The sequence below is a fragment of the Phaethon lepturus genome, unplaced genomic scaffold, assembly GCF_000687285.1.
Source record: "Phaethon lepturus isolate BGI_N335 unplaced genomic scaffold, ASM68728v1 Scaffold22441, whole genome shotgun sequence".
Lineage (NCBI taxonomy): Eukaryota > Metazoa > Chordata > Aves > Phaethontiformes > Phaethontidae > Phaethon > Phaethon lepturus.
The window spans coordinates 3,651-16,033 of record NW_010515845.1 but is presented as its reverse complement, the minus strand read 5'-3'; the positions used below and the strand labels follow the sequence as shown (position 1 = coordinate 16,033).

At 42.9% G+C, this 12,383-nt stretch overlaps 1 protein-coding gene across 2 annotated transcripts; it reads left to right on the top strand.

The window, feature by feature from the left end:
• The first annotated feature begins 2,141 nt into the window (after positions 1–2,141).
• LOC104615568 (ribose-phosphate pyrophosphokinase 1) lies at positions 2,142–10,194 on the top strand. 2 transcript variants are annotated; one of them, XM_010295904.1, is made up of 6 exons: positions 2,142–2,360; positions 2,698–2,796; positions 4,622–4,746; positions 6,498–6,671; positions 7,381–7,540; positions 9,567–10,194. In XM_010295904.1, the coding sequence occupies exons 1-6, from the start codon at positions 2,142–2,144 to the stop codon at positions 9,657–9,659; spliced, it is 870 nt and encodes a 289-aa protein (XP_010294206.1). In that variant the 3' UTR covers positions 9,660–10,194. The 2 variants fall into 2 exon arrangements, with proteins under 2 accessions (XP_010294206.1, XP_010294207.1); XM_010295905.1 differs by lacking the exons at positions 2,142–2,360; positions 2,698–2,796; positions 4,622–4,746 and adding an exon at positions 6,141–6,206.
• Positions 10,195–12,383: the final 2,189 nt, after the last annotated feature.

Here is a 12,383-nt window from a genome sequence, read left to right as displayed (position 1 = left end):
TTCCCCGGAGAGCTCCCGGCGGCGGTGAGCCATGTGCTGGGCGGCTGCGCGGCCCCGGCCGTGCCTCTAGCGGCTGCCTTCAGTGCGGGCTGGGCCACGGTGTGCTGGGCTTCGGTGTTTTCACTGCACCCCAGGGGGCTGGAGCAGCAGGATTCCCCAGCCGGACCTGGCCCCCACCACCCCAAAAGCTAGGAGTTGATGGGAATCCACCTCCCGGGGTTTCACCCGCGTTGATTAGCCTCTCGTCTATGCTTAGTCTAGACTGTGATGACTTGAGGCTTGACAGGTTTGTGCTTAGGGTGTAGCTGATGCCTTTAAACTGCTCTGAAGAGTATCAGAGACTTAAAGGTATTGATAAAATTATTCAGGAAAGGTCAGAAGCTGACACCACCTTGCAGTTGCAGTCATGCAGTCTGTGTTCCCCCCAAGCTCTAAGATTTGTCTTGCTTGCTGTCTGTGCTTTGTAAGTGTTGCTGCCATCCTACTTGAAGAAGCTATAAAAGAAAGGGGAGGCAAAAAATTGTTCAGAGCTCTTCAGGCTTAGTTTAGAGAAGTACACTAAGCATGTATACACCTCACGGTATAATAAGAGAACCTTCAATGATTGCTCCAACCCACTCCTTTCTTCTGGAGACAGTAATTTTTTCAAGGAGAATCCAGGATGTACACATGATGTAGAATATTATGTTTCTATTGCATGGGTATTAATTAGAACTGAAGACTTTAAAGGTAGTACAAAGAGTTGTAGAGGAGAGTTGTAAAAAGTCTGTTTGATTTACAGCCATTGCCATTGCACTGTTCTTACTGCTCTTTATTAACTGCTCCTATCCATGCAGTTGGCCAGCCAGCAGGTTCTCATGTCAGCAGGTAACGTGACTTTAAGACCTAATAGATGTCTTATTTAATCTAATAAATAGATAGCAGATGCTTCTCAGGAAAAGATTGTTTTAACAGAATAGTTCATTGATACTTTTATATAATAAATGTCTCAAATCAGCTTAATATTAGACTGTTAGTAAGTACAGTTGGAGGTGCTAACTACTGTTAATTCAGACACTTACCTAGCAGAAGGTTCTCATGCTGAAATTCTTCAAGAGATTGATGTATGCTCTAAGTCAGTGTGCAATAAAGATGGCAGCAGTTTGCTGGTAGATATTGAGCAGTAATAATATAAATACCTAGCAGTCATCAAAAACATCTTGAAGAGGGGAGGAAGATCAGAAAATGAAATCTTAGAATTAGAACTCTACCCTAAGGTGCTTATAAATTAAGCCATTAAGAGTGGGTTGGGTGATTGTCTACTTTATTCCTAGAGTTTGATGTGGCAGCAGCCTGCAGCATGGGTGAGCATCTCTAGCACAAAAAGAAAGAAACTATGGAAGAGCTTTGTCGTCAGTAGACTGACTTCTGGTTACTTCCAAATCTGTGGCAGGCTTCTCTAAACTGAAATGTTGGAAGTACTTAGTAGTTAATCTGTTCCTACAAAAGGCTTTATGCAGCATTGCCCTGTATAAAACCTCCAACCCAAGACTACTGCTTGCTTTCTAACTCTGCCTCTGGTGCAGGTGTCTTGATACACATCCTGAAGCTGGCAGTTTGCTGCTGGCAAACAGGACCTTTGGCTTGTATTCAGTCCCTTCATCAGCAGAGATTAGTGTGCATTACATCCAGAAGGAAATTAACCCCAAAAGCCTTCCCCAAGTGAAATGCTGGAGGGCTTCTCTGTTCAAGCCAGTGAATAGCTGTTATGACTCTAAATCTAATAATCGGCTGCAGGATAGCTTCTGATAGAAGTTTGGCTCAGCTTTCTCTGACTGACCACCATCCTTGCTTCCTTTGTACACTGCTACTTTCAGCTGAGGTGGTTGTGCTTCTGACTCAGGGCGGAACAAGGCCTGTTCTGGGGTGTTTACATGCTCAGCTTGAGTTGAGATCGAGAGTACAGGCTGAGTGCTTTTAGCCTTACGGACTGAACCATTAAATTTGGTCAGTGAGCGATGTAAAATAGTTACTGAGCAAATAAGCAACAATGTTCCTGCTCAACACCCTTGATTATACGATATTGTCACCCGCAGACCCTTGGGAATGCAATCCCTTGGTTGCTCTGCAGGCATATGTAATGGCTGTGTTTTAATTTGTATATGGATAAAATTCTCCTTTCCTCATCTGTTCCCAGTGTGGAAATAGGTGAGAGTGTACGTGGGGAGGATGTCTACATTGTGCAGAGTGGCTGTGGTGAAATCAATGACAATCTGATGGAGCTCCTTATCATGATAAATGCCTGTAAGATTGCTTCAGCCAGCAGAGTCACAGCTGTCATACCCTGCTTCCCTTACGCTCGGCAGGACAAAAAGGACAAGGTAAGGGATGTGGTAAAGGTTTCTGCTGGGAAGATGAATGCACACCTTTAAAGTCCCGACTGCTGGGTAGGGCTTAGATGAAGTTGAAGATGTGGAGGAGGAGATAAAACTTATTGTAATTTCTTTAAACCTCAGTGCATCGGACTGCAAATTCATCTTTTCATAAAGATCTAGTTCTTGAAAATACACCAAGCTGTAATCACCAGTTGATGAAAAGATGCAATGTTAATGAGTACTCCTTTTAGTAACTACTTGTGAATCATTGCCTAGAAGTGGAAGACTGATGTCTTGATGAAGGAGTTGAACTTGTCTTAAATACTGTTTTTTCCTGTACTAGAGTCGAGCTCCAATCTCTGCCAAGCTGGTTGCAAACATGCTGTCTGTGGCAGGTGCAGATCATATAATCACCATGGACCTGCATGCATCTCAGATTCAGGTAGGAGCTAAGATCAGGGAAGTACTTACCTGCTCCAGTCTGAGCCTCTTTACTGCCTTGCAGGCTTTCCAGCAATCTGCTTTTTTTGGACACATCAGTGATCAAGACTTGGGAATGTGGGACTGGAAGGCACTTGTAGAATCAGTCGGAAGAGGATGGGGAGATGGGTAACAGGTTCATCTGTAAATGAAATTATAGCTGTTCTTGATCAGACTAAGCATAATGAGTCTTGTGTAAATGAATGTTGGGCTAGTAAGTGATCCATGCAACTCTATTGCCACACAGTGACATTGTGTATTCTTAACTGGTCGTTTGAGGAATTTGAGGTGGAGAATGGCTTTATCAAGAGTGTTCTTAAATATTGAGTAGAGCTTTCTGATATTTACTGAACTATCAGGGAGAAGTAAGCAGTGTTCTGTTTGACACAGTGGCTGGTAATAGTGCTGCTCTGAGGTTAGCTCTGCCTCCAGGTGCACTGCACAAGCTGCTTATGAGGATTCAGTTGACTAGGACAGTGATCTGACAACTTGCTACTGACAAGATGGGCAATCCCACTTGTATCCATTCAATGCCACCCTTCCACAGAAGTTGGCTTTGGTTCTCCCCCAGGCTGCTGGTGAATGAAAATTTTTCATGGGTTTTGCTGGCTTAGTGAGTACAATAGTCTCAGAGCAATTGAAATCTTGACCAGAGCTGTGTAAGGGAAGTGGCAAGAGCATATACCAGGGAGAGGACGGACAGCAAGCTGTTATCAGTCTTGTCTCATTCCACCTTGAGCAAGTGCTCTGGGACCAAGAAACCAGCTTGGTGCAGCTGAGAGGGATGTGGCAGAGGGGAGGATATTTATTGTATTGCTGCAGACACTTTGAATCCAGAAAGGTAAGATATCTACTGCTTGGTGAAGTAGGTGGGCTGGCTATAATTTTAACAGTTGAAAATGCAGCCATTCACACTTCAGTATAATTTCTGCCAGTATAATTTGCCCAGAAATACTTTGTCTCAGGTAGAAAAAAATTTATGGGGACACATCTGAGAAGACTTACAGAAGGATCATGAAATAAAAGAACAGAGACCAACGGGGCATGCCTCTTCCCTAAGAGGCTTGGAGTTGACATGTGCCATAGGGTTGACCTTTCACCAGCAGCAATGGTGAGATTCAGTTGAATAATTGGGTTTGTGTATGTAAGCTTCCAGCACCTGGCTGGTTTCGGGCTGATTCTTGTAGGTGCTGTGTTGATGAGTACAGAAGGAATGATGGTAGGAAGGATCTGTTACCACTATACCTTGAAGCATTCCTCTAGAGTAACTGCCCTGACTCTCCTGCCTATTACTGTCTGTCCAGGGTTAACTTACGGCTTTTAGTGACCTTTGAGGTTTACCTGGAGGAGTCTGCTGGGTCAGTGTAAAGTTGTGGAACCAGCTGCATTAGTTTAAAAACAAATGTTACTCAAGCCTTTTTCATATGTTTCCTGTAGATCCAAACAGTGTAGGTAATGAGTTTAAAGATTGACTTGGTAAACAGGCAGCTAGCTGCTCTGAAAATGAGTGTGTTGGATGCTGGTTTTCTGCACCCCCTTAGGATAGAACTAGTTCCATGCTGTGAAGGTGTCAGATACAAAGTGTTACTTATTCTGCTAAAATATTTCTGGTGCTGAAGACTTCTTACATTACTACTCTGTGTATCCCAAAGGCTACTGCCCTTGCATTAAGGGAAGTAGAAAGGAAAGCTGTGGAAAGGCAGTGGTTGCATGTCTGTATAGAAGGCTTCTTCCAACTGTTTTTGGAATTTGACCTTCAGATACATCTGTTCTTGTCTTCCTTGCAGGGTTTTTTTGATATCCCTGTTGATAACTTATATGCTGAGCCTGCTGTACTGAAATGGATCAAAGAGAATATTGCAGAGTGGAAGAACTGCACCATTGTTTCACCAGATGCTGGTGGAGCCAAGAGGTAAGCTGTCAGACAGCTAGCTTGAGGTGCTTCTTCTATATCTACTTGAATTCCTGAGACTGCTTGTGACTTTATTCTTAAGACACATGTTCCGTCTGCCCATCTGCCTTCTGTAAGATAGTCTGTGGCAGCTAGTGAGGAGTGGTCAGATACTCTTCCTAGGGAATATTTAAAAGGTTTCTTGGGCTATGTGGAGAGTTAAATAGCTTCTAGAATCACAGATGCATAGGTAGGAATTGTGCTATTTACCCTTGGACTAAACCAATTTTTTGTAGAAAGGTAATTATGCAGGTTGAAGGAGGGTATGGTGTAGCTCATACCTCTGTGCCAAGACAAGGTTACTACTGCTGGTTAATGATACATTTTTATCCAGGCTGTTTTCTTTGCAGTATTAATCTTAGCCTGTTGAGGCATTTCTTACTTTGTCTCTTGATTTGAATATCTAGCTGGGACTTAAGCCTGCTGCTACTCTTCCCTGAGAGCAAGGAAGATAGATGGTTCCTTTCTAAAAAGCAGCATATGTTACAGCACATTTCTACTTTGATAGTCTGACAGTCTCCCATCTTTCTGCAAATAAGCATGCCAGTTTGTGGGCAGTTCAGAATGTTCTCAGGTGCTTATTAGGAGAAACTAGGCTGTTCCTTGGTGTTTCTGTATAAGGGCCTGTTGTGAACACCAAAGGGACACAGATGTGTTCTTTAATCCAGGACTGTTGCACTAAAATGTTGACGCATGCTGACCTGATTGACACACTTGAGTTGTTTTAAGCTGTTTCAAACAACCAAGAGATACTACTGCTGTAAGTTGCTGTATGTCTTCCTGTAGCTTTGTTGTGATCCATGTATTGGACAAGACCTTTTGTATATTCAGCTACTTCTGTAGCTAGTTGCATAATGCAGTATATTGAAATGCCAAGTCAGCCAACTGTAATCTGAGTCCTGAAAAAAAACTCTTCAAAAGCCAGTTAAACTGAAATGTGTCTGTCTTAGTTGGTGCGATATTTTATGGAGATACTGCAGAACTAAATACTTTAGTAAACAGTTTAGTTTAACAATCTTGTGTAGGACTCCCAGGGTGGCAAGTCTGATCTACCTGAGGCTAGGATTCTACTCATCTTAAGCATAGAATTTCTTAGGGGCATGTGTATTCTGTTCCTTCTCACTCCTAATGCTTTTAAACTTCTCTATTCATCAGTATATAAAATTTAGGTCCCTTTGTTAAGGTTGTTCTGTGGTCACTTTAAGCAAAGTAAATGTGAGGTGGCGGACTTGCATTTCTTGGATGTGTACTCCTGCCGCTGTCCTTGGGCCAGCACTTGTATGTATGGCAACTGAATGCTTATATGAGTGCTAGTAGATCCTTGTTGTAGCACAACTTAAGCCTTTCCAGTGTAGTGTTATAAAGATGACAACTTCCCAAGCGTTCTGATCACTTCAGGTTTGCCAAACTTGCTGGTTAAGGTTTGTTTTAGCTTTAAATGCAAATTAATTTACAGTGGTCAGGATGAAAGACTGTTTTATCTTAATCTAGTTGCTGTCATTGGGAGAGATTACATCAGAGATAGCAATTTACCTGCTTAAAGGTAAACTAAGGTGGCAGAGTGTCTTCTATTAATTGCTTGGGAGCAGTAACAGATGTTGTGATAGCTTCTCTTACTGCAGTGGCAGTTTGTGCTTAATAGTTTTAAAAGAGACTTGATTTGAAGCTGTTGTGTGGAGTTAAGTGTTGTTTGGAAACTGTTCTTTCTTCAGAGTGACCTCCATTGCAGATCGATTGAATGTAGACTTTGCCCTCATTCACAAGGAACGCAAGAAGGCCAACGAAGTGGATCGCATGGTGCTGGTGGGTGATGTGAAAGACAGAGTGGCCATTCTGGTAGATGATATGGCAGACACATGTGGCACCATCTGTCATGCTGCAGACAAGTGAGTAGGGCTGACTGATTCCTTCCTAAATCAGAAACCTATTGTTAGTGAATGCTATGTAATGAGTTAATCAGATTATTTGCATGTCAAGTTTCACAAAGTAACATACAGTTCCTTGATTATCTCATGTCATGCAAAATAAGTAAAAAGCCCAGTTGAAGTTCTCACAGTGGGAATAGCTAGGAGACCATAGTGTCTTTTTTATTTCAGAAATGCTTGTGTTGAAAAAGTATGTTTTCCTGACTATTCCTAGATGTCACTGACTGTTCTAGGTCAAACTAAGTGTTGTCTGGTCCATCAACTTGAGGTCATAAATCTGAATTTCTATTGGAAGTAAGCTTTTCAAGCTTTGATATCTTTCAAGCCTTCTACACTAGCAATGCCAGCATATGCAACACTCAGTATTAAATATCTGCTACTTTGTGTTGGCAAAAATCACAGAAGGTGATTTGTGTGATCTAGTCCAAATGTCCCAGGACAGAATAATATTTTTTTTAATGTATGCTTTGTCTGTGCTGTATTTTATGGTACTTGTTAAACTGTTTTCTTCCCCCAAATCAGGAGTGGGCTAGAGGGGGGAATCAAAGGTAGCCTGTCCCCTAAGCATACGGTGTTGTCTCTTTTCATGCTTACCATGTGCACTGCACTAATGTGAGTTTTATACCTGCTAAGAATTTCTCATTCTTCTCCTTTTTTCCCCTCCTTGTAGGCTTGTGTCAGCTGGAGCCACCAAAGTTTATGCCATCTTAACTCACGGGATCTTTTCTGGGCCAGCAATTTCTCGGATCAACAATGCCTGTTTTGAGGCAGTTGTAGTAACAAACACAATACCCCAGGAGGACAAGATGAAGCAGTGCCCTAAAATCCAGGTGAGCACCTGCTTTCTCTTCTGTCACTCCTGGGGGGTGATGGCATTTGTCTGTCCTCCTGTTGGTGGGGAAAACCCTATAATACTGTCTAGTGCTTACAGTAGTTTCATTGGTACAGGAATCAGTGGCAGTGTTGACTAGTTCTCTTCTTCCTGTTGCTGTGGGGTAAAAGACCTGTTACACTGAAAATGCCGCTTCTAATCCAGCTTGTCTTCAACAGTTCATTTAAGTAAATTTTTTCAGGGCTTGTTTTACCTAGATCAGATCACTGATTAACGGGACCATCATGTAAGCAAGCAGTTATATTTATACACTTTGGAGGAGTGATATGCTGATGGCGTGATACTGAAGCAGAAGTAGATAGGAATTTCTGAGTTGGTACTGCGAGCTTCAGTTGTGTATCTATCACCTAATGCCCAGCCCTTTAAGCAGTGAAGCAAAGCAGATCTGGTCTGGGGAAGGTGAATGCTTCATGTCTGGTCATAACAGCCGTGCAGGTGAGCTGGAGAGAGAGTGCAGTCTTGTCCCACAGACATGTCTTGCTGGTTTGACGAAGAGCAGTTGGCACAGCTCCACAGTACAATGTTCAGATACTTGCCAAAGATAAATAAAAACACTTTGCCATCCATATGAAAGCTATAAGCTTGGTCTGTTTATGCTCACTCTGTGTCTTGGGTTTTGCATTTAGGAAAAGTACTGTGGCATTTTGTTTCCCAAGCTGAGGCTGACTTTCCTGGAAGAAAAAAAAAAAATTGGCTGTACAACTTGAGCTAGGCAGAACTTGAGGATTTCCTGTGTTAATGGACAGCTGGAACTTGCAGCTTTACCTGAGCGTTCAGGCATAATAGGTCCATCAGAAGCTTCAGGTACTGCTATAGCATGCACACAGCCAAGGACATCCTAAATACTAGCTTCACAGCACAGATATATAGGACAGAGACTTTTGGAGAAATTCTGGAAAGTGAATGGCACTGCGAAGACTCAGCTAGTGCTGTGTCATAAGTGTAGCGGGTTTCCCCAGTACTGGGGTTCTGGTGAAAAGGAAGCTCGACTGGTTGAAGCTGCAGTGAATTTTAAACTGCTTTTGGAATTTATAAGCTGATTGCAAACTGCTATTGGGCTGCATTTTTTCAACATTTTCTGGATGATATTTCTGCAACTGAGCACATCTAAAAGATGTCTGATGCTTCGACTTCTTGCCAAGCTCTACACTACAGTTAATGTAGGCAAAATGTTAAACTGGTAATCAGTATGTAAATAGCTGTAGCCAAAGATTGCAGTGCAGTAGTTTTTCAGGCTCCCACTTAACACCTCACTCTTTTACACTAACATCTGATGTTCAGTGTTGAGAAATACAGAACTAAAAGATTTGTCCCAAGTCTTAGGCTGTCTGCTCTGCAGCTCTTAAGTTTTTTTTCTTTCCTTCCTTAGGAGTCAAACTATCCAGAAGAAAGAAAATGTTAAATACAGATTTCACTTAATTTTTTCATGCACCATGACCATGGTGCTTCTTACTGAGAAGCATATATCGAAATGCTTTAGCTGCTGGGGTTCAGAACTAGGTTTTTGAGACGATTTTTTTTCCTCCTGTTAACTGGATTACCCCACCAGGTGGAGCCAGCACAGTGACTGGGAGCTGAGCGGTAGCTCAGTAGCTTTGTCTTTATTAGACTGCTGCTAGTGATGGTAAAGTCTCATGGCTCAAGGGAAGCAGTCTGATCTTGATTTAGACTCTTCTAACTCCTCTGCAATCTACACAAAGTGAATAAGAGAGTCCTAGGGTAAACAGGCTGAGCTCAGGGAGTCTCAGCAAAGAAAGGTGACAGTAGACTATCATACTGATGAAGATCAACAGTGAAATAATTCTTGTAGTGCTATATGTAAAGCCCAATCCTGTGTAGAAGTCATTTGTCTGTATTTGGCATGTTATAAATTTGGGTGATGAAGTTCTTCCTAACATACCAGACATGCTTCCAGGCCTGATGTCTTTTCTTGGTGACGCTGATGCATCTTTCTTCCCCTCCAGGTGATTGACATCTCAATGATCCTTGCAGAGGCCATCAGGAGGACTCATAATGGGGAATCTGTCTCCTACCTATTCAGCCATGTCCCTTTATAACAACAGATGCCAGCTGCTGCTTGTATGGCTTTTTTTAAAACCAAAAGTTGTTCAGCTTGTTGTAAAGTACAGTAGAAGACTCTGCTTGTTCCAGTGCAGTTCTCCACAGCTCCTCCTGCTTAAGTCAGGCTTACTGGCTCTGATCCCAATACTGGGAGGCTGGCGGGGCAGGGAGCTCATTTCTGTAACACTCCAACTCCACCAGCAACCCTGTGCATTGGGGCTCATCAGTAGTATTGACTCAATTCTGCAGATCTGTGGAGAGCGGGACTGACACATGGCTAATTGCCACAATTATTTGGGGGTTGGGGGGAAGAGGATTTGTCTGTGGGCAGGGTTAGATGATCTGGCATGCGCACCCTAAATTGTTTGGGAAGTAGAGCTCCCTAGGACATGTTGATCTGGATCTACAGCAAGAGCCCAAGAGACTGCTGGCTGTCTTACCACTCGATACCTGACAGAAGCCCTTGAAGAGCGATGGGGAAGGCTTGTATCTTGGCCAAGCTTGACCCTAGGCAAAACCCTGGGGGACACCTGGGAGGTCGTTCTGCTACAGCTTCCTCCCATGAAAGAAGACCAGTGTAGCTTGCAAACTTGAATTAATCTTAATTATTGATGAAATTAAATGTCCTTTAGCATGCTACTCAGCAAAGTGAAGGTGAGAGCATAGTCTGTGCAGTACTGCCTTGCCGTGTTAGTGATGAAGGTGCATCCTGGACAAGCATTCTTCTCCCTTTTATGTAGAGGACTCATGGTGGTTGATGTGCATTAGTTTCTAGTGTAGGCTAAAACTAGTTCCTCAATGTCACAGCTTGCTGTTAGCCTTGTTAGCAATTAGAGAACTGCTGTCATGTACTATAGCTGCACCTTGACTTGCTGTGCCAATCTGCGATCCTTTTTTTACCAGTACACTAGTAAACTGAGCCTCTTTATCCTGTAATAGCTTGGTTGTTGCCTCTAGCAAGTGCCTGCTCAGATGCTGGGGTGACCTAATATGCAACAGCTTTGTGTCCAGCTGTCTTAGCCTTTCATTGCCTGCAATCCTGTTGTCCTGTAAGTTACTGACACATTCTGGTTGTCCTGGTCACTGTCTGCCTTGCCTTGAAAGTGTTGCTCCTTGCAAAAGGTCTTAAACCAAGGAGCATAGGAGGTTGCAGGACTACAAAACCTGAAGAAACCCTTGTGGTGGGTCTGATGCTGCTAATGAGTGCTTATGGCAATGGGTTGAAGAGGCTGGTGGTACATAGTACTGGGAAGACTGTAGATCTAACACCAACCTGACAGGCAGCAAAGTGCCTGAAAGAAAAATACCAAAACTAGAGCTGGCTGAGGCTCCTGGATGTAATAAGTATCATCTGAAACTTGAATACCTGTACCAGACAATCGTAAGGTAAACCGTTAAGTATCTCCTGAACTCTTAGGGGCTATAGACCGAGCTGTTTTACGCTCTGGTTTTTATAAGCACTCCTCTTTTATTTGTTTTTGAGCTGGAGGAAGGAAAAAAGGGAAAAGAAGGAACATGAAAATTACTGACTAGAGTAACCAGCATGGCTTTGAGAGGCTGGAGTATAAATGGAATGAACTGAAAGACTTGGTTAAGATCTAGGGAAGTACTTCTTTAGTTGTGCCTTTCACTGAAGACTTCTCTCCCTTCCTAGAACTCCTGTCCTGTGGCAACGTTAACACTTCTATTACAGTGTAGGGTTTTTTGTTTTGTATAAGAATTGGTGTTTGTCTGGAAGTGTGTGTCTCTTGCTTCTTTGCTTTGCATCCTGCACTGAGCTCTACAAAGTGTCTGATTCCTGCCTCCTGTATTGGAGCCCCTGCTGCTGCACTGCCAATGCCCTGAGAGCCAAGAGCCAGGACATTGGAGCAGTGGTGTGAGGATTTTCAGCAGCATTTGTGTTTAAACTTAAGACCTGATGAAGGAATTAAACTTTTATTTAAAAACCATGGCCTCTGCCTATAAATGCCTCTAAAAACCTGATAAAGGTGATGTGCATCTTCTGAGTTGGGCCACTTGCAAGGTAGACCATGGAGTAATGTTATTTGGAAGGGACCTTGGAAGGTCGTTGTCTTAACCCTCTTGCAGCAGGGCTGACTGAGGTTCAGCTTGGCTGTGCTCACATTGCATGGAAGAAAAGGCTTGGTACCAAGCTACTTCTCTTAGTGGGTAGTGGCTTTTGTCTGTATCTGATTTCCTAGACTTAATTGTTAGAGGTGATAGTGCAGTTTCTCTTGTACTGTTCAGTTATGTATCTGAGCAGATCTGTTCACGTAATGTTCAGGTAGGGGAAAACCTGAATAGTTTAGGAAGAATGAATGAAGAATTGCTCAGTATCTTGCACAAAGCTAATGATCAGAGGCAGGAAGATTATGTCCTGAGAAGCACTTGTTCTAACTAAACCATGAGCCTTTCTCATTGCATATTGTAGACTGGGGAAGTATAAATGAAGTCAGAAGGATTCGATGGCAGGTCCAGAAAAAGGTCTTTGGCCTTATAATAGACTTCCAGGCCTAGATGGGAACATTGCTTCAACAAACATAACTGTGGCCTCAGGTAGACTTCTGCTGAGGTTTACTACTGTCATTCACCTGATAAAACAGAATTTCAGTACTAGGCAATGAATAAATGAATTGTATATTTTTTCCTCAGATAGCATGGGTGGTGATGTGGGTCTTGTCAGGGCAATGTACTAGACTTTACCTTCCTTAGAGAAGAGG